At 45.3% G+C, this 23,011-nt stretch overlaps 1 protein-coding gene and 1 pseudogene across 10 annotated transcripts in view; one reads left to right on the forward strand and one right to left on the reverse strand.

Annotated features, from left to right (window-relative positions):
- The window catches only part of LOC149353463 (uncharacterized), a 184,211-nt pseudogene extending 173,618 nt beyond the window's left edge, over positions 1-10,593 (forward strand).
- Positions 1-23,011, reverse strand: part of LOC149353465 (uncharacterized) — a 196,194-nt gene that overhangs the window by 159,552 nt on the left and 13,631 nt on the right. For 4 of the 10 annotated variants that reach the window (XM_089582571.1, XM_089582570.1, XM_089582568.1 and 1 more), the window contains 2 exons: positions 19,708-19,879; positions 19,427-19,527 (listed from right to left, as the gene is read on the reverse strand). The exons of 3 other annotated variants lie outside the window; for them this stretch is intronic. In XM_089582571.1, the coding sequence (XP_089438697.1) occupies positions 19,870-19,879 (10 nt within the window). In that variant the 3' untranslated portion in view covers positions 19,427-19,527; positions 19,708-19,869. Of the gene's footprint in view, positions 1-14,274; positions 19,531-19,707; positions 19,880-23,011 lie in introns of those variants that run through there. 3 more of the 10 variants (XM_089582565.1, XM_089582564.1, XM_089582566.1) reach the window with 1 other exon arrangement.

Below are 23,011 nucleotides of genomic sequence, written 5' to 3' on the forward strand. Positions count from 1 at the left end.
GAGCACTACGCATTGTCCTGTTCTAAACTCGCTTTCTTCGTCTTCAAGGACGATCATGCCGCTGTTCCGTATATACGCATTCTGACTGCTGTTTCAAGGGCTCCCTTTCTCTTCCACTTGTTCAGTATCCATGTCGACCTTTCCAGGATGCGATACCTGGTACATGTTCATGAACATTCTTCGAGACGAATAAGTCTAGCTCGGGCGGCCATGCCTAAACAAATGAAAACAGCGAAATACATTTTCTTCGGCAACCACTGAAGCGATTTCTACAAAATTTGTTGCATCTCAAGGGAAGGATCAAACTCACCTTCGTGGTGGGTGCATTGACTGGTTGCGAAATCACATCGCTCTGTGATGTATGTTGTGGCATACCTTTAGCACAGATAAGTCAAGGTAACACATAAGAATGGAGGATACACTATAGCTGTTCCCCTGTTCCTAAGCTTCGCGTTTTATGTGCCATATATGTGCGAACCTATCAGGACGAAGTGAGGGAGGCCTTGTAAAGCTCTGAGCATGAAATGCTTCGCAGCTCTGCGAGTGTTTTGGGAGGGGCCGCCTCAAACACAAAGAAATTTTTTTTCTTGGGATTTTCAAATCATCCATGCAAACCTTCCCCTTAGGTGTTTTCTGCCAAAAGTCTCATAAAAGCAATAACAATAATGATTTTAATCAAAGAAAAAGAAATGAAGAGGATAGGACGAATCGTGTACGAACACGTGTCACTGTTCTCGATCCTTCCTAGAACATAGACGAGAAAAATGAAGTGAGTATTAGTCCGCGCTGCGATAACTTCTGCCAGTACGCGGCGCTCGCATCTGTGAAACAAAAAATAAAAAATCTACGAGCTGAAATGTAGTGCCTCCCCGGCCGGTACGCGGAAATCGCATTATGCTCTCCACAGCTTTGGTGATTCGTAAGGAACAATTCAAGCCACTCAGCATGGGACAGCATCTTCAGAGACGTGAAAATTCCGTTGCTGGGCCTTCATCGCCAGCAGCAGAAGCGGCGACGACGACGAGGAAGCTGAAGCAGATGGAGGGCCCGCGCACCGCCTAACCCCTGCAGGCCCGGAACGCTGACGCTGCATTCCAAGCCTGGGTGGTGGTGGTGACGGTCGCGCCTCCTGCTGCAGCTGCCGTTCGGCCCGGCGCCATGGCGCCGCGGCGCGCCTCGGGTCCCCGACATCGGCGAGAAGGGCACGCTGAAGACCGAGGCGCAGGTCAACCCCATCGAGAGCCTGCAGGCGACCATCGCGTTCGTCCTGGACGGCGCATGCCGGTCTTCGCCTCCTCCGGGCGCCAACACCAGGAGGCTTAAGCGTGACGACGAGGAAGAACGCAGCCACCCCGCATCCAGAGGACCAGGTTGGCGGACCAGCAGAGCTGCGGCAGCGCTCTCCCCCCAAGCGCCTGCCGACGCCCGCTCGTTGCGACCACGACGGCCCTGGTGCAAGCGTCCTCGGGCGTAAGTAACCGGGTGTGCAGGAGGACAAGGGAGAAGCGACTTCGCCGTGAGCCTGGCTGCAAGCGAGGCCTTCTCTACGGCGGCAATGCAGTAGTTACCAGAAGCCAAGCAAGTAGCCGCGAGCCGGATGCCCCGAGATGGTTCATGGTGGTGGCGAGTGGGGAGCTGAAGAGGCCGCAGCCGCCACTAAAGGTGCGGCGACTGCGCAACACTCCACGGAGAGAAGTAATGCCACAAAGAGCGGTTTCAGCGAGACTACCGAAGCCAAGATTTATTTCTCCTCATCGACGGAATGCAGCGCAGAGCGGCTTCAACGAAGCTGCCAGACCCAGCGCGGATCTCATCATCATCGATGGAACGCGGCGGCGGGTTTTCATTCTGCCGGAGTGGAACATTTTTCGAGAGGAGACGTGGAGCGAGGACTGCGCCTAGTGCGCCTGACACCGCGAGAGAGAGAGAGCTTTCTTTTTTTTTCTATGACCTTGGACACTACTGAGTGCCAGGATTAAGGGATCGCGTGGAACCGCGATGAGGGATGTGCAGGGACACACATGGCGAGAGAGCGAGGAACTTTACTGACTGATGAGAGCGACTCCAGTACCCAGGCGGCCAATGGGCTGGTGTCGACATGAATAGCGGTTGTGAGGAGCGAGCCTACAATTGAGAGGACAATGCGACAAGGCTCCTTCACAGCGCATTAACTTTTCTATTTTTCTGGTTCTTTTGTTTTCGACCTTTTCGCTTTTTCTTTTGCTTTCTATCTTTTTGCGCTCACTTTTTCTTTTGCGTTTTGTCTTTTCGCGCTCGTTTTTTCTTTTGCTTTCTATCCTTTTGCGTTCACCTTTTCTTTCGCTTTCTATCTTTTCGCTCTCACTTTTTCTTTGATTTCTATCTTTTCGCGTTTACCAGCACACCTTCATTTCTTGAGTGAACAGTAACGCTTTTGTGTGTGCTTTTTTTGTAACTTCTGTGTGCTGTGTCAATAAAGGTACAAAAAAATTAAGTGTATCTCGTACTATAGCAGGTGAGAGTATGGAATGATTAACAAGGCGTGGCACATTTCCGGGTCGAGTCACAGGTGCTACTAGCCGTACACTACGTATCTGTCTGTCACGATATGTAAATTTTTTAGAAGGCAAACCGCCTGCTTTTCTTTGGTCTCAGCGACGCGTGGCCCACTATCTCGCTTTCGCCCGTAGCCGTGTAAAGCCGCGCTGGTTTCGACGTCAACATCGGTTTGGTTTAGTTTGGTTTATGGGGTTTAACGTCCCAAAGCGACTAAGGCTATGAGAGACGCCGTAGTGGAGGGCTCCGGAAATTTCGACCACCTGAGGTTCTTTAACGTGCACTGACATCGCACAGTACACGGGCCTCTAGAATTTCTCCTCCAAAGAAATTCTAGCCGCCGCGGCCGGGATCGAACCCGCGTCTTTTCGGTCAGCAGCCGAGCACCATAACCGCTGAGCCACCGCGGCGGCTGACGTCAACATCGCCGCCATTTTGGATTCGAATGAGAGAAATGCATAGCGCATCCTAAGATGGCTCAAAGATTGGGGTAGCTGCCACTCGAGTTTTGAGGAGCTTCCGTGATCAGCCAGTATTTTTGGCTGCACAATGCGCTCGACTTGGTTCGCCACTTTCGATATGTAGAGACCCGCGTGGCCAGCACGGATAACGTGCCGAGGAAGAAGAGGTGGCACCAGCGCTACACAGAACGCTGGAATGCGCCATTAACATTCGCGGGTGCCGCCGCTCCGTTCCGTCGACTTCACCTTCTTCTTCTTCTTCTTCACCATAAGAAAATGCTTCACCTATTGCACATCCTGGCACCACTTCCTCTTCTACTGCACGTGGCCGGCACTGTCGCGAGGGTCGCTACAGACGCGTTCATTTCTGCTCTTTTTGTACTGGTCAGGTAGGACAACGGCTCTCACTGCATTCGCAACGTCCCTTTCGCTGTTTGAAGAGCCATAGCATTCGGCCGATCTTCAGCGGCCTTGGCAAACATTCGCGGCGCAGAACGAACGGATGAAAGATGATGAACGCGACAACATCTGATGCATAGCGCAATAAAGTACCAGTCAGAGCATGCAGCATGAGATGCTGCCGCTTTTGCCGAGTGGCGTATTGGCGTACTCGAGTCGGCGACCCGATTGGAGTAAGGGGTCTAGGGAGTTTAAAGACCTTACCGTTTAAAGACCTTATCAAAACATTTTACCTCAATTTAAATCGCCCATTGAAACACGTTCTTCGGTTTCGTGGAGCAAGGAGACTTGCTCCGGATAGCCGATTGGAATACGCTATAAGGCATCAGCAAACAAAGCTGCTTTGGTCGCCCCCCATCTGGTTCGAAGCGGCTGGTATTTCGAGACGTGAAGTGGTAGAAAGCTCGTCGACAACGATGATAGTCAAAATTTCTTTTTCGTCGGTCTTCAAGACCGCCTTCGCAGACCACAATGTCACCCTTGTCTGGCGACGTGCACAGCAAAAGATACTTCCGCGCAGTTTGCGAAACTGGTGCAGATCATATAGTCCAGTTTTATCTGGTGAGCTTTAAAATTTTTCTTAAGGCTCCATCTAATACGCTACATAATTTCTTTGCTGTCGTTTTTTTTTTTTTGCTTTTCGCACCGCGTGGTCTCGCAGACCTACAGGACTACGCCCTTGATCACACCCTCCGCGAAGCCAAGGCGTGATATCACCATCGGGTCGTACCTGCGGCACGTGAAGGAGCCCTACTTCACCACCACGAAGATGCCCGTCGACAGCCTCAACAATCCCGATGCAATCGCCAAGGTTAGAGCACTTTCGGCTACTAATCAAAACACCAGTCTCCGACTCCCACATCTTTCAAATGGCGAGCACTCCCTTTCAAACGGCCCTGCTTACCCACGGCAAGTGTTACTGGAGCAATACCAGCTGCAAGTATATATGTGTAGGTAGACGGATCGTTGATAACTGTCCACCGAGGAAAAACAGCAGCGGCGCCGGACGTCTTGTCCGCTGTGTTGTCCCTTTGTTGTTACCTTAGCGAGAAATCATGTAAACGAAAAGCTCGAACCGAAGGCAGGCGAGCTCGTGAATAAGCGCGAGAAGCTCATCAGGACATGCAGCTGTAGACTTTATTGCGCGCACCGCCCTTGAAGATGCTTTATGCGAAGCGCGGTGCACAAAAGTGACGGGCTGCGTTTTCGTTTTGTTCTCTATTCACACATTTGCCGAAACATTTACTGTACGCTTTCTTGAACCTCCTCTTCTTTTGTGCCAAATGTCGCAACCATGCAGCGTTCTATTTCGGCGCAGATAAAGTTTGCTGCTTTTCATTTCGGGATCTCGGCTAAAGCGATTTATACGAGCGACTCAGAAATAGTGGCGCCCGAAATTACCCGCACGCATATGCTCGCTTTGAGCTCGCTGAACGAGAAAGTGCCGGGCTTCCTTTCAACCATTCCAGGCATTTCATGAATGGTAAAAAACTACTTTTTCATCTCCGTCTTTAGCGTTGTTGCCCCTAAAAATGTATAAGCAACTCGCCTGTTAAGGTATATATATATATATATATATATATATATATATATATATATATATATATATATATACACATATATATACATATATATATATATAATGCAGCAAAAAAAGGGGAAAATCTTGGCACGGTATGTAGTAGTAAAAACGTAGACCAACGTTTGAAACGCTTGAAACAATTTATTGACGTTTCGACCGTGGAACGGCCTTCGTCAGAATGTCTGGGTCGAGAGTGATGGCACAATAGAACAACGCACAGGATAACAGAGCCAAAAAATTCGATAAAAAAGCACGATAAAAACATCAGGCGCATGTCTACAGAACGATAAATGAATCACAGTGTCAATCACAAGACGATAAATGAACCACAATACACAACAGTTATTTTGCGAAATTTAGTCTATCTGCTGTGTTAGCTACATATAATAAACATGGCAATGTATACTTTACTTATAATCAGTCCTAAGATGACAAGTGACCATCTTGAACAGCGAGAATGAAGAAGGAAGAAGTTACACATGATCAATGAAACACATGGAGGCAATGAGCAGCATAATCAGTATAAGGAATATCTATTACTAAATCTAGAAAAGAAACTGATGACGAACCAGAATACACTGAACTAAACGCGAAATATTTGGGCATTAAGAGGGTATGGAACTCAATTTTCCTGTGCTTTCATTTGATCATCTTAGGACTGAGTATAAGTAAAGTACATTGCCATGTTTATTATAAGTAGCTAACACAGCAGATAGACTAAATTTCGCAAAGTAACTGTTGTGTATTGTGGTTCATTTATCGTCTTGTGATTGACACTGTGATTCATTTATCGTTCTTTAGACATGCGCCTGATGTTTTTATCGTGCTTTTTTATCGAATTTTTTGGCTCTGTTATCCTGTGAGTTGTTCTTACCTACATATATTGTGCCATCACTCTCGACCCAGACATTCTGACGAAGGCCGTTCCACGGTCGAAACGTCAATAAATTGTTTCAAGCGTTTCAAACGTTGGTCTACGCTTTTACTATATATATATATATATATATATATATATATATATATATATATATATATATATATATATATATATATATATATATATATATATATATATATATATATATATACAGAGAGAGAGAGAGGGAGAGAGAGAGAGATGACTGTCTCTGCCGGAGTTGTTCTTTATTCCTGCTAGCTAGACAGCCCGCGTTCATCTATAACATTTAAACCTGACGCGGTTGCGGTACCGATATATGTCGGACATCGGCGTTTCGCGCCCGTCACCGCCAGCAGATGCTAAGACGGGCAGGCACAGGGTGCACCCACTAATGGGGCAGGGACTAACCGGCACAGCTCGCGCACACCGTGGTGCTCTCCTGCCATACACGCTAACTTAAGGAGAAGACAGCTTTACAGGCCGTTTTTTCCCCACCAGTAGATACGGACTCCAAAGTGCCAGTGCAGGGCTCGCGTCTACATGCGCCACCAGCCGCACGCCGCGTCCTGCTGACGAAAAGGTGCGTAGACTGACGATGATGCGTTGCTCCCCCAAATTTTCACTCTCAGCACATTCGAGGTGTGTACTGCTATATGAAGGCAGTCTGGAAGGCCTACCTCAGTCTTCGGGAGCGATGAGTTAGTGCACTCAAATAAATAAAAAAGAAAGAAAACATGTGAGCAGCTATCGATAACGACTAAATCGAGGCGATACTGCATGACTCTTTCGACCACGATTGTCTGGCGACGCTGCGTAACGTAAGTGTCGAGTTGTTCCGCCAAGAACGTATTATTGTACAGACGCGGAGGGGCGTGGTAACGCGTGTGGACGTGTGCATGAAGACGTGGCTAAACGTTAGCTTCGCCGCCGACGTTAGCGCAAAGAAAATACTTGTCTGTGCAAGAAGCGCACAGACTTGAACTAGCTAGAGTGCCACAGTAGATAGTCAGAGTTGTACTGCAAGGAAATAGCGCTCGTGCGCAAGCTCCGTTTTTTTCACCGACATTTCCTATACGAATGTCGAGACAACAATCCAAGCACAGCTGCAAGCTGCCGAATGATACTGTGCTCTCCTCCCGATACGATAAGACGGACATAGACATTCACCGCTGACTGCATACGTCCAGGCCGCATGAGCCAATGCATATAGCTCACAGTCCCGGTTAACTCAACATAGTGCTCTGAAGAAAGTTGTACAATGGTGCGACACATGGAATATGTGTATTAATGCAGATAAAACAGTGTCAATGTGTGTTACGAAGAAAAAAAGGAAACTAGATTTTCCATACTCCCTAAACAGGACCACACTATCCCGTGTCACTTCACATCAATATCTTGGTGTTCTAATCTCCTCTGACCTTACCTGGACAGCGCATGTGCGAAAGGTAACTAACACGACGATGCAGAAATTGTTCTTTATCAAGAGAGTTCTGAGACAAGCGACTACTGAAACCAAACGCCTTACTTACGTCACACTTATCAGACCTACCTTAGAATATGCAAATATTATATGGTTCCCACACGCAAAAGACAATATCTACTCACTGAAAATGGTCCAAAGAAAAGCTGCACGTTTTTTATTTAACCGCTACGGTCGTTTCGATTCAGCCACAGAGCTTTTACAGCGCGCTGGTCTTCATACTCTGGGAAGTAGAGCAAAACTGCAGCGTTTGAAATTTCTCTATCTTCTTCTTCACAACTCATTCCAACTGAATTTTTCAGACTTTTTAGATCTAAGACATACGCGCCAAACCAGACACATACACTCAAATATGATACAGGAATTTTCTTGCAATAACAACTCGTTCTGGTATTCTTATTTTCCGATGTCCGTACGCGAATGGAACGCTTTGCAACCATGCATTACCGTGCAGCCAACATTGGAAAAATTTATTGCGCTCGCTGAAAAGGCAGTTCTTTCTTATACGCTTTGTTGACCCTGTTTCATCATGTATATTTGCATTCTATTTTTTTTATCCTTTTTTCTCTTTTTTTCATCCCTCTCCTGAAATGACCCCTCTGGGGTTGGCATTATTCCAAATAAAATAAATAAATAAATCTTTGCATGGTTCTGCAGCTTTATGGTGTCGCCGCTAGCTACCATAGTGGAAAATGTGTACGCGCCGTGCTACGCGCTTCCTGTGTTGCGTATCTCCTGCTTCCTGCACTTGGTGACAGCCTTGCACGCTGCACTTGGTGAAAAGAAAGTGCCTGGCTTGCTTTCGCTCATTCCAGGCTCTTCATGAATGGCAAAAAAACTACTTTTTCATCCCCGTCTTCAGCATTGTTGCCCCTAAAAATTTGTAACCAACTAGCCTGCTTAATTATAGTGTGTGTGTGTGTGTGTGTTAGTATGAATGTATGTATGTATGTGTGTGCGCGTGTGTGTACACACAGACATAGAGAGAGAGAGTCCTAGGAAGGCTGCCTTGAATAAAAAACTGCTAGGAGTAACTTCTTGGTGACAATTATTATTTCCAGTATGCAAATGCTTGAGCGTAGAGTGGAGAGGAAAGTCCAGAACATGCTAAAAGAACTGGGTGTTTCACCACGTTGTCACATAGTGCAGACGCACGCTCACCTGCCTGCACATCGATATACACGCAGGGCTCCAAGTCTGAGCAGGGCCTCTTGAACGCCAAATGCAGAACTCAACAGTGTGACGAGGTTTGTTCCAATAGTTCTTGTGTTGAGAGAAGACCACCAGGGGTGAACAACTGACAGAACAAATTCCACTTGCAGCAGTCTTACTTGCAGGATGGTCGCCAGCTCGTTACCGCGAGCCGTGATTCAAACGGCCAGAGTTCATATGTATATATACTGAGACAGAGAGAGATACTACACGCATGAGAGGTCCTCTCCTCACTCGAAGAAGACATTAAGCCCTGAGTATGTAGCTAAAGTTGATGGTCAAGAGCGTTTGGCAAATATATACTATATGAGTTTGAAACTGTCAGAAGAGAATTAAGCAGCTCTTTAAGAAGAAAAAAAAGCAGTGCCATATGAACCCCTTTAATTAACATCAAAGGTAGCTCTGAACATCAGTCGCAAGCAGCATTTTCCGCTAATATATGATAACTGACAATTTATAGGATCTTTCAAGTTGGCTTCTTCGCAAGATTTTTCCGAACAAAACCTTTTGTTTCCATGAGCTAGCAAAACGCACTAGCAAAACTGAGCTCGGCCTCGGTTAGCCTTACGAAGAGGTTGTGGTAATGAGCAGAGGAAAGGCGCGGGAAATGTCGCGCGGAGCGCAAAAACAGCGCACTTTTGGGTACTCAAGCATAGAAAAAGTATGACTCAAGCTCGGTCGTACTTACCACTGCGAAGAGAGCAAAAACACATACATTCCAGCATTCATGCAGTAGCCTCTTCCAGCATTCATGGAAACTGCGATTTTTTTCTATTCCAACACTGAGGGCCATGTACAGACAAAAAGGGGTAAGGACAGCAGCTGGTGACCGTCCGCAGTTTACGCAGATCAAGGGGGTGTCTCCTCCTTTCCGTCTCGAAGAATGAAAGCGACAGTGCCATCAGTGAATGAGGTCTCTTGGACGAAAAAAAAGCTTTGCAGAGAAGCCAACGAATGCAAATGGTCTTTTACTAAACTTCGCCATGTTAATCAACTCTGCTGGCAATTTATGCTGCTGGAACCACTAGCCAAAGCTTTGGTGTGAATCACTATATAAAAGAAAAACGGAAAGGAATCACATGCACACTCCATAGGAAAATCAGTTCTCATTTCCGTACTCTTGGTGACCATCAAATAATTAGCCCCATCCCAAAAGGCGATGTATTCAGAATGAGTAGAAGCAGTACTTGCTGTGTGATGAAGGTCCATTTCATGCTTACAACCATCCATGCTTCCTGTGGGCACCAAGCACACGCGAATCCAAACTGTGCTCAGTGTTTGCAATGCTCCGCTGCAATAAAGACAACAGTGTGGCCCACGTTTCGGACATGTTTAGCTAAGGCACCATGGCCAAAGCGTCAAGAATGTCATGATCATCAGTTTGTCTACGGCTGTTAGCATTCTCTGCTGACATCGGAGCAGAGTTCACAAAGTACGTACAACCTGTCTTAAGCAAGGCACAGGTCCTGCTTGCCTGCCTGCCATGCCATGCCATGCCAGCTGTGCCACTGGATGTCCCGAGCAACTAACCAATCGCCAATTGTTTTTATACCTGTCCTTGCTCGGCCGCAAACACCCCTAGGTCGGGGAGTGCCAGCCCTCAGCAGCAGCAGCAGCCACACTCACCGCACAGCATAGGCAGTGTGGGTAGCGGTGTGGGAATGGCTCGACCCGGCACCTAACTGGCCAGCGCTGCCGATATCAGTTTGCTGCCCACCTACCAGATCATCCACGGCAAGGAGTGGCGCGACATTCGCAAGAGCGACCTCCAGGAGCACTGGCCTGTCCAAAACCAGCTTTATGCCGTGCAGCCAGACTACGGCAATGCCATCAACGTGTTTGGTGCCCCGAAAAGATGCATCCAGCAGTCGAACAGCTTCGAGAATATCATGTCCACTGTCATGACCCCAAAGCTGCTCTAGAGACCCTGCTCACGAATGCAGAAATAAGCACATGTAGGCAAACTTGTGTTTGTGAGGCTGAACGAATAGCGACTTGCAGAATGCAGCCACTTAAATGCGCTTCATCCCAGAATGCATCTAGTAAGGTGACTGCTGATAAACGTGAGTTTGCCTATAGAATTTCCTCGTTGCTGATGACGCTGTCTCTAAACCTCTGTAACCGTACAAAAAACAGCGGGGCCTCAAGAATACTAGTTCCTTGGCAGCCCACACTGGTGCTAACATCACTTCCTGCCAGAGGAAGGCTGTCTACATGAATGATGTGCAGGTCTACTCAACCAATAGAGGTAGCACACGTCATTCATTTCCGACCCATATTCAGAGGTACCAAAAGGAGATGCTTGTGACCTGTGGTCCTGACACCAAAATGTTCTCAACTTGCAGCTTTGCGACATATATTGTGCCATGAAAAGCAAACTATTCTTTCCTGTGCACAAATGAATAAATATGAATAAACTACGTTATTCTGGACACCCTGAATCCCCACAAAACATAACATAACAAAAGAAGTGCCATGACAACTACCTCAACATTTTGCTGAACTCATAATGATTTGTGAACACGAGAATTCGAAAAAAATTGCAGACAAAAGGTATGGCAATGGCCAGAACTAGTGACTCACACCAGAATGCAACTTTTCTTATTACGTATATCCATGAACCCTGTCTGGCAAGAAAAAAATTTGTGAAACGCCTAATCCAGGCAGTGTGATGCTCTGTGCTAGCAAAAAATTTCACTCATGTGCTTTTGGAAGACATAGCACATCTTGTGGCCCACAGCGTGTGACCCGCAATATGTACAATCATAACAGCAGAGCCCAAGGATATGGTTTATGTAATACACGAAGGCGTGAAGCTTGAAAGTTGAATGACCACCTATTTGCTCTATTGCTACAATCACTTGTACCTCGCTCCCAAACAGTTGTGCTTATTGGTGACTGTGGATGTATTAGCGTTTTCCTGCTTTGGAAGGAGTGCCATATGAAGAGTTCAGTGCTTTTGTCTTGCTCTGGGTGTCTGATAGCTGGGTAGATTACAAGGAGATGCCTTTTCACTTTGTTCATTCTTTTTTTTGAGTGAAATGTTATCCCTTCTGGTGAGCCTTATGCACTGCATTGCAATATGTAGCTGCAGTAAGGCACATCAGTAGAGATGTAATTTTTTAAAATGTATTTATGTCTTTTATGGCACTTGTCATTTTTTTTTCCCTGCAAACATGCTATTCAACTTCTCTGTTGCCAGATCAAATCCACATAAAGACTTTCTCAGAATGGAGTTGCTGTAACCTACATTTCATTGACACAATCTGTTCAGCAGTAAAAAATTCCAGACAAACAAATCGTTCAGTGCATAGCAAAGCATGTATACATAACGCATTGTTGAGAGAAAAAAGGAAGTGTGATAGCAATGCTGCTCAGGTTTGACATGCTGCTTCTACTGAAAGAAAACAAAGAAAACTATTTATTAGCCATGAAACTGTCCAGTAGTACTTTAAGTACACATAGCAATGGAATGTTCAGCTGTATGGAGGTTGATTTGTCACTGTACAGTAACTTATTGAAATAAATCTCCTATAAACCCGGAACATCTCGCTGTTGTGCTGCTGTAAAAGGTACACAGTACCTTCGCAATCAGGTTTTTCCATTATCCTTGCTCACCAATGTAATACTTCTTGATTTATATCTGGTCTGACTGTTATATAACAAAACTAACCCTGTAACTCATTATCTACATGCATCACAATTCCAGTGTTCGAGTGCTTATCATTTTGAATATACCAGCCATTCACATTCATGCAGTGATGCAGTCTTGTCTATCATTTTCTATTATGAAAGGTGTGGAGGAAATATATTTCTCTCAGCTGTTTACTGCATTTATTTGAGTCTAGGCCGACAGTTTCAAAAAATATGAGGTACGATATTCTTCGGTAGGCTTAGGTTCGAGGATTTATAAATAAACCACAAAACACAACAAAAACTCCTTCAAACTTAAAATGTTGCATGCAAGCAGCACCACCACAAGCATCCACCAGAAGGCAGAACTGTAGCCATTACTGTCTGTAGCCGAAGACAACGGAGGTACAGGAGACTGGTTGCCATTCTGACCAAGTTTACCATCCAAAGGATGTCTAGCTTAAGGAACATGTGAACTTCCAGCAATTGTCCAAGTTTTCTGCCAGCCAAGCACCAACGTAATGGCACCAAGCAAACAGTGCTACCTTTGTCCAAACTGGGTGAGACTTTGGTGAGAATGCAAAGAATGTTTTTCATTGGAGGGGGCAGAGCGACCAGCTTTTTGCATGCACTTCAATGAGAAGGGCCTTCTCGTTCTCAAATTTTTTTTTTCAGCCAGCTTACATTCACGAAAGGTTTTTTTTTAGCTCTCTGGCCTTTAACTTACGGTGTCTGCTCACAATCAAGGCCAGCCTAGATTAGAGTAAATACAGGACATGCAATTGCCATTTTCTTTACTACATGACGCAATTCAAAATGTGTTTCTTTGAAGAACATTTCCGTTTAGAGAAAAGAGAACAAAATCTAGTAATTACCATATAAACGCGTGTAAGGGCGGCACCCGTGTATGGGCCACACCCCATTTTCCCGACGGAAATGCTTAAAAAAAATAAATCCGTGTAAGGGCCGCACCCAAACTTTCCACGACCCAGGTGGGAATAGCCTTCTAAATGCACGCGCCGTGGCCTACGCGATCAGCTCCGGCTGCGAGCAAAAGTGTGCTTGATCGCGGAGCGCTTGATCATGGAGGCCACACACATGCCAGAAAGTATAAAGGAGGCGCTGCACATGCACAGGAGCTTCCGAGTGCCGTCCATGGATGGCGCCCAAGGCCGCGGTCATCATCACCGTAAACTTTTTCTTCGCCGCGACCTCCCGCCATCCACATCGATATCAGCATCGCCAGCTCCAGCCTTTTGTTGTTTTTGTGGCTTGTTAGCATGCTTGCCATAGTTGTGGTGGTTGTGGCTTTCGCCTGCTGCCGCCGAGCTTTGCAGTTTTAGCACGATGGGATGGGAGTTAGCTCTCGAACACGCAAGCGTGCGGCGGGCAGGAAATTCGACGCAGCCGAGGAGTGCGTCCGATGATGGTGCAACCAGAAGGATGCATTGAGAAACGCAAGCTGCAAAAAGCCCGCTTTCCGAGGCAGGCCGTGCGAGTTTCCCGAAATGGAAGAAGAGCTGCTCTCTTATGTGATGGAGGTGCGGAAAAACAGCTACGCGTTGACAGCGGACGTGCTGCGCAGCTTCTTTTGGGATGAGCATGCACCAGAGCACAGCACCAGTTCAGAGTCGAAATACTCATCGAGTGACGATTCGACGCAGAATAAATGCCGTTCATTCCCTGATTGGTGTATTTTTACTTAAAAAAATTTTTTTTTTCGCAAATCGCGTGTATGGGCCGCACCCTGAAAATTGGCCCTTGAATCTGGAAAAAAAAAGTGCCCCTTACTCGCGTTTATACGGTATCACAGTTGTTCCAGTATAGGAAATGCACTTGTTAGCAAAAAAATGCTTCAAAAAATGTGTTCCATTCCACATTTTCTTTAGCTTTTGAAATGAGAGATAGTCTAGGGCAGTGACTGTGTTCCCACTTTCAAGCTCGTCCCTCAATCTGTCGTGCCACTCGAACACATATGCATGATACAGGCAGTATTCACAACTATAAGCCTCAATACGAATTTGAAAAGGTTCTGCTGGTGCTTTATTCACTTTCACTAAAAACTACAAATAAGACATATTGTTTAACTTGTGCGGCATGACATGTGTGGCACACAACAGACAGTCCAACACCTTCACACAAATGTTGCCAGTCAACTCAATGGCCAAGAGTGCTGATATTTGTCAAGAAGCCTCAAGCACACTTAAGGTCATCACTCCAGTGTTCACGTTCAGTTCTCCCTGCTTCGCCTTAGAGGTAGAAACAGAGTCTTCATATATAACAGGCAAACTTGCAAACTTCTTACACTTCGTTTTTTAACAGAAAAGACGGGCTTTCTTCAACTTCTGATAACATATTGACATAAATGCCGACAACACATTGAACAGTTACCAAACCATATATTTCAAAACAAATAAATGCATCAACATAAAATACAGCCAAACTCAAACAGGTCACTATTGCCACATGCAGCAGCAACTTAATACAACCTTTTAAACAAATGAACAGTCACAAGTGTTGCAAGGCAGCTCAAGCACAGGCTGCCCAATGAGTATCCCTTCTGCCCTAAACAAGAACACCGACAAAAAGGAAAGCTGTGTGATAACAAGCATCGAAACCTAAATGGCAAACAGGGTCACAATAGGAGATTGAAAAATTCAATCAACAAATAGGTTCGGTTTATTCGGTTTATTGGGGTTTAACGTCCTAAAGCTACTCAGGCTATGAGGGACGCCGTAGTGGAGGGCTCCGGAAATTTCGACCACTTGAGGGTTCTTTAAAGTGCACTGACATCGCACAGTACACGGGCCTCTAGAATTTCGCCTCCATCGAAATTCGGCCGCCGCGGCCGGGATCGAACCCGCGTCTTTCGGGCCAGCAGCCGAGTGCCGTAACCACTGAGCCACCGCGGCGGGGCTCAATCAACAAATAGTTGAACTATGGGGTTCAAAATGAAGGTGCATTAAAGGACATTTAAAGGCTGTTTCACATGGTGCGACGCGAACGAAAAAATACCGCCCGGTCACACTGTCATTGCGACGGTAATCGCAGCCGCCGTTTCACATGCCAACGATTACAGTCCGTGCCGTCGGCACCCTACCGTCGGTGCCGCCTTTCAGTGGCCAAAAATTCTTTGGCTGCAATAAATGTAAAACATCGTAGAAGGCGTTGGTGTCGTAATCATGGGCAATTATATTGCGCCGTGATGTATTATAATGTTCAATAAAACGTTTTCGAGATTTCTTTTTTTGCCTTTGTTACCAGATACGCAACTATGCGCATCTCGCCGCGAAGTCAACAAAGTGTTGCACACGGTACGCATGGATCAACCTCCGGCGCGCAATCTTTGACGCAGAGCATTCAACCGTGGCACCCTAGAGGGACCGTTCTAGCCTCCGTTTCTTTCGCTATGGACCTGTCAGTTGCGCAAAGTAGTTTGCTTCTCGAGGAGTACTACCTCCTTGAAAAGAAAAAGCTGTTGATGAGCAGTACACCAGCCACAAGCAAAGTTTCGGTGCTGGCAGACGGCCGAGCAGGCGCTCTACTACCGCATTTCAGCCCGCAGCAGCTCCTCCTATTGAAAGAGTATTACCTTCTGCAGAAGAAAAGGATTCTCTTGAGCGCTCCGGTACCTAGGCGGTGGTGGACGCGGCCGATATGGCAGAACCGCAACGAAGAGTCAGTGTTCTACACAGTGGTGAGTTTATACTGTCAAAATTCATTTTGTGTATATTCCTCTCTTGCTTGTGTTCTCATACTAGAATTTCTGTGTGCAGATGCCTTTGCTTATGTCTGGCGACCCCGAATACTTCAAGAAATATTACAGGATGACACCTGAAAAGTTTGAGGAGTTGCACTCCTTCTTTGAGGAGCATCTGACAAAAGCTTATGTTGTGCGCGAGCCACTGCCGTCGCGAGCACGGCTGGCAATAACGCTAAGGTACGTACGCAAACATATCAGTACGCTGAAATCACTTTGCCTTAATATGTCATTCTTTTTGTTTGCTGCTATTTTCCAGTGTCCTTTTAATTTTATGCTCTTCCCAGATGTACTCTTTTCAGGTCCTAATTTGCACAATGACTAAAAACATCTAGCAAATAAGCTTCAGTGAAAGCGTCGTAATTGTCCATTTTTTTTCCCAGATACCTGGCTTCAGGCATGTACATGCAGGATGTGGCCCTGGAGTTCCGTGTTGGGATATCAACAACTACAGTTCATTCTACATGCAGACTGCTGTGGACAACATTGCAGCCTTTGTACCTTAAGGTATATATTGTATCTTCATTTCTATGCACAAGTGAGCTAAACTAGTTTTTTGTGCAATTGAAGACCGAGTTCTGCATGAAGGAATGCAGATTTCACCGTTTATCTCGACTATTAGTCTCAACAAGCAGTCTGGTGCTTTAATTTTAAAATGTATATAACTTAAATAGCTTCCATTTCAGGTGGCAACAACTGAAAAATGGCACGAAGTTGCCAGAGGTTTCAAGGAAAAATGCAACTTTTCAAATTGTGTTGGAGCAGTCGATGGTAAACACGTACAAATCCAGGCCCCTCCGCACTCAGGCAGCCTCTACTACAACTACAAAGTATGTTGTTCTTGGTAGCTGTGCATCATGTTGAGATTTGACTGTGTTTGCAATACATTCTCATTACAGGGAACCTACTCCATTGTGTTGCTGGCGGTTGCCGATAGCAACTTAAAGTATGTGATGGTTGATGTTGGTGCATATGGTAGGAAAAGCGATGGGGGTACTTTAAACATGTCACGGTTTGGCAAGTGCCTTGAAAGAAGTAGTCTTGGGCTCCCTGGACCAGAACACCTGCCAGGCACACAGACGGCTGCACCCCATGTGTTTGTGGGAGATGAAGCGTTCCAGCTTCGGCCAGATTTTCTCCGGCCTTATTCTGGCAGGAGCCAAAGTGAAGAAAAAAGAATCTTCAACTACAGGCTCAGCAGAGCAAGGTGATTGTGGTGATTCTGCTGTGTCTATTTTACAGTCACATTAACGCAGCGTGCGAATTTATCATCTACCATTTGCTTTTCAGAAGGTGCATGGAAAATACTTTCGGGGTTATGGTGTCACGGTTTCGCATCTTTCGACGCAGCATCAACCTTCTGCCAAGCAATGCCGACTATGTTGTGATGGCATGTTGTGCGCTTCATAACTTTCTTCGTGACGATGCCGTGTACATGTCTGCCACTTCTGATGATGAACCTCGAGATGCAGCCAATGGTCAGTTGTCTTCAGATGGTGGATCGGGTATGCTTGATCTTCAGCCACCATCTGGACACAACTACAGCCGGACAGCTGCAGAAAGCAGGGATTTGTTTTGTACATATTTTTCAAGTTCTTGTGGTGCTGTGCCATGGCAGCGAACATCTGCTGGCCTGCGTAATTAGTGGATAATTCAATTGGAACAGTTCATATGTTTTGTACCCTTCTTTGGTCTCTGTTATTTTCTGTATAGTGAAATAATCCTCATTTTTTACTGTATAAGTTCGCTGTATATAATTTATTTACCTGTGCATTACATTCCTTCAGTATTTATCAATGTTTCACCATGGAAACACTTATGTCAAGATTGTCCTGGTCTACAGCTATAATTAGCCTTGTACTTGATTTTTTATATAATAAATTTGTTTGTAGCTCTTCTTTTTTTCTCGATTATATTTTCTACCGCACGTAAGCATACATTGCTTGTGGGTGAGTAGGCAGATAAGCAGAGGCGTACTGGGCAAACATACGTGTTACAAAGAAACAACTTACTGCTTCATATAATGGCACACTAGCTCATTTTTTAATTAATATATTTATCACAGTACCTACACCACCTTAAATGGCATTACAGTGGGAGGGAGGGTATCACAGTAAGAAAGAGGAACAAAAAAAAAAGTACAGGTGAATTGCCGTGTGAACGAAAAAACGTGATAAAAAACACTGCAACAATGAACCACAAAAACAGACAGCAACAATTGTACCAAAAACACATGCAACACAGTCTAGCAATTACAGGAGGCACACCTTGAGTCCGAAAAAAAAATTCATTTTCACGTAATTGCATTGCACACAAACACAATTCTGCCACGAGAAAGGAGTAGTTTGTTGTTAAAGCTTTTCTTTTTACCCAAAAGAGAAGCCAACCGCTAGATGAAATGATAAACTAATAAATTTCGATGCCTGTGGCTTGTCTGATATAGTAACACATTACGATGATGATTTAGTTTACTGTTGCGAACGATTAGCGCACTACAGGGCTAATGTTACCAACTGCTGCTGTTATTAAGTTGCATCTTACTATAGTAACCAAAATACGTCGAATTTCCATGGAGGCGAAATTCTAGAGGCCCGTGTACTGTGCGATGTCAGTGCACGTTAAACAACCCCAGGTGGTCGATATCTCCAGAGCCCTTCACTGCGGCGTCCCTCATAGCCTGAGTCGCTTTGGGACTTTAAACCCCCATAAACCAAACCAAAATACGTAATACAAGGCAGGATGGTCTTAGCCGCCTATGTGCCATAAAACCGAACACAACACGCAATAAAAGGAGAAGAAACAACACATGGTAAATAATACATGAACACATAGTAATCACAGCACACCTTTCATTGCAGCAAACAGGGAGTTTTAGAATAGGGGGACACAAATGGTTAGGTGGATAGGGGAACAGCTATGTGCCAGTGTGCACGCGCAGAACAACTACCTGAGGGCTGTAATCGTTCTGCACATGCACACTGGCTCACCGCTATTTCCCTATCCCTCCAGCCGGTTGAGTCCTCCTATTCTAAAGCTATCTGGTCTTACTCCATAATCTGTACACCTGTAACAAGCAGGTTCGCAGGGTACACACCTCTAGAATAGTTTGAGACGATGTGCAGTAATTCCATTCTGAGATCACTTTGCATATCTTGCGGCACCCTAGACATTGCCGGGTGCAGCGATAATAAAAAGTGCGTAACATCGTCCATTGACTGCTGAGCCGCAAAGGCGGTTCTAATCACATCAATTCTCGCGTCAACTGCCTCCAGTTCTGCTGCACGCTTACGTGGCCTTGGTGCAGTGCTCTGTGGTTGGTTTTGTGTGCTTGTTTGCACATGGGGCACACTGGGGGTGGCGAATATAGCCTCCAAAGGGTCTGGTTCAGCAGGTGACGATAGCTCTTGCGGGGCTTCCTCTGCCGGGTAGACTTCAAACTGGGAATCATTCCCCGGCACTTGCACCTCATCAAGGCTTTCACGAAGCTCTACTTGCATGTTGCCATGACTACTGCAAGTAAAGCAGGTTGTAAGAGAGGCAATAAGTAAATGAAAGCATATGATCAAGCTCAGCAGGTGACTCTAGCTGCACAAATGAAACTATGAAACTGGGTTTCATTTAATGGGATTGTCGTCTTGGTCACGCAATGCGCTATTCACTGGGCAATACATGTATCTGGGTGCTTACCGACGTGGTTCCAGGATGTCTTGCATGAACCTCATGCGTTGCATGTAGGGCCACCGGGCCTTCACTGACCTGCCGCTGGACCCACTCCGCGTGCTGTCTTTCAATTCCTTTATTTTTCTGCGGAATGAGTCCTCTAGGTTGCGCCACCGCGCTTGAAGTTCTTCAATTGATACTGCGTAGTAGAAACAAGACACAAAGTTCAGGAGAAAGCATTTTTATTTGTTTGTGTTTAGAAAACAAACTACCGCAGTTAAAACATGCTTAGCATGGCAGAGCTACAAACACCAGCCTGTAATGCGAACGCAAGGGCATCGTTTAATAGTGCACGGCTTTGCGCAGTAATGTTTTACATGCATGCTGGCATATTGGAAAGCTTTAGCGCAACGCTAGAACAGTTGCTGCCCTGCAGCGGTGGTTCACTTTTCAGGGCGATCCGCCTGCGCCCGGGGGCACTGGTTCGATACTGGCCGTGGCGGCCGCGTTTTGGTGCAGGCGAAACGCAAGGCGCTCGCGTCCCAATTAAACAGTGACAGCACCTGCCAATGAAACGCAAGGTGATTTCTAAGCACGCGAGAGAACAGCAAAAGTACATACATGATGGGTCAATTTTTTTCATAACATCAAGCACGTCTTGCCACAGGTGGCTGTGGTTCGTTTTTCGGTAGTCATACAATGAAATCTTCAGAAGAAGTGGTCGCTTCTCTATCTCGTCAATCAAAATTTCGTTGAATAACATGCGTGACATGGTAGCAGCAAAAAGTATCTATAAACGTTGGGTAGGGTAGCAGAAGTTCGCGGCGGGCGTGCCTTTCCAGAGCCAGAGGATAGTCAAAATAGCGCCAACGCCAAATTTCGACGGTTTCCCTTCCATCATTTCCTGTCATGTAGCCTGAGCTGCTATTGGCTGACTACTGTGACCATCGCTGTGATCGCACCGACGCCGCGGCAGTGCGACGAACTTGCTGAAACTCTGTCGAGGTGGCCCTGCGACGACGTGCATTTCTGTCGCACACCGGCAGAAATTGCACTGCGTTGCGGCAACAATCGCACCATGTGAAACAGCCATTAGCCCCATAGCATACCACTGCTAGGGTATTTGGAGACAAACTCAGGTAGTGCTAACGTGGTAAAATGGTAAGCAGTAAAACGGTGTCCTTGACTTTTCAACACGGATAACAAAATGGCAAGCTTAACTTCATGGCAGCGATCACCTGGAGCAGTAAGAATAAACAAAAACTGTACACCAAAGTAGCAATATTCTTTGCATGTAAAACAGATCAGTCAAATTCTAAAGCAGAACATTACCTCAGAAAAATATCTACCTATATCATGAACTACTCTTAGTATTCGCCAGAAAAATGATACATACTAGGATTTGCACGCAGAAAATGACACTGATGTTAAGCATAATTTCCGTTATAGGCATACACAACAGTACCAAAACCTAGCCCCTAGGACCAGTAAGCATGACGGGTGGAGCGAATTTGTTCAGCAGCAACAGTCTAGCAGCAGCAGAAAAAAAACTAACATGCTTACCAATCCTTATGAATGCAAATTTTTGCCTCGTTGCACAACCCTCGACCTACTGCATATACATGCTTTGACAAAGTCAGTGCTAAATCCCAGCCTCACCACCACTGCATGCCATTCACCAAAAAGCTACAATGGTGAAAGGGGAAGGAAAATTTTCGCATACTACAGCTAAAAGACCGTACTCTTATCAGCAAAAGTTTGCGGGCCACGCAAGCATCAACAGATTTGAACTCCTGCATCATCACCTGGTGCATCTATTTCGTGCTTCCAGGACTATTCATCTGAGCTTAACATTCTCCCCTTCTATAGGTTTCTAGGAAGAGGCGAAGCATAAAACTACTATATAGCAATGATCAAGAGGCTTGCATACACCAAAACATTAACAGCTCTTCTAAGATTTTCACAACGGCTTTTGCTTTCGGAAAAAAATATTTTTTCTTTCGCTAGTAGAAAGCCACAGTAGTTTGCCACAGTGTGGCTTTCTATGTCATACTCCGAGAATGCCAGTGCCCAACGCAAAACGTTGAATGTTGAGGAAATGGGTGCCATGTGCAGTCTAAACAGCAGAATGCCAGGCTGCCAGGTGATGCAGCAATAAAATTTGGCAGGTGCTCAAGTGGTTTCCAAAACATTTCTCCCTGACAGCATCTAGTTCTCTTCACCACAAGGAAATCAGAATGTCACATTTATAAAGCTCATAGTTTACAATTACCAGCAAGCACATTATAGATAAAACCTCCAGTGAATGTATTGTGGAAAACCATTACATAGTTGTGAACTTTAACTACAAGTGCAGGTCGACTCACACACACAGAAAAAGTGAACACTGTACTAAAATGCACCTAGGAAAAAATTCTCATATCAGGTCTGAAGAGTTAAATGCAATGTGTAGATTAATGAGCCACATACTAGGATGCTACAAGTATGATCGACTACAGCTTTACAAGACACCAAATTCCTCTGAATAATAAGCATAACTGGGATGCTCAAATACATGAACAAATATAAACATGGATCATAACATAATGCCCAAAGTTTTCTGTTCACGCTTACCCTGAAATAAATGATGCAGCAAAACACTGACATTTTCTGTATACTCACGAGCAATTGCACCACCGTTAAGACACCATGAATCCAAGAAAATGGCATCAGTTTTTGTTTAAGCCATTGATGGATGAACTCCAGGGTAAGGTTTGGAATGATAAGACCAGGGTGATTCATGCAGTCAGAACAACACTACATGTGCCAGGGACAGCCTGGTACAAAAAGGGCTGCATAGTACTTTTGTTTGAAATGCAGTGATGTTTAATGTAAATTCTGTTAAATTTTGAATGAACAGCTTCCGAAAGAAAAAAAAAATCCAGGGCATTACTACAGGGCAACACTAATGCTGTGCAACACTTCAATGGCCCACACAATATAATCTCAACCGCTGATACCCAAACAAAGAAAATAGACTGAGACAGCATTCACATAAAATGTGCCCGAACAAAAAGCAGTGTTTGCTTTTTGCATGTTATAATGGCCTTGAAAACTCAATATGCAAAGCACAACGTCAAATGAACACTGGAATTATTGGCCAAACACAAGACTGCATAAGTTCATTACTTACATACTCTGTCTGCAATGAGAAGTCTTGTTTGCACCATGCGCACACTACAGTATGTACACAAATAATTCTCTAAAACTGCATGCCAAACAAGTAACATCGACAGGCAAGCAATGACTTGTAAAAAAGTGGCCCATCAAAAGCTTAAATTGCTCTAAAAAT

Source organism: Amblyomma mixtum, chromosome 3 (assembly GCF_055824585.1).
Source record: "Amblyomma mixtum isolate Tamu chromosome 3, ASM5582458v1, whole genome shotgun sequence".
Lineage (NCBI taxonomy): Eukaryota > Metazoa > Arthropoda > Arachnida > Ixodida > Ixodidae > Amblyomma > Amblyomma mixtum.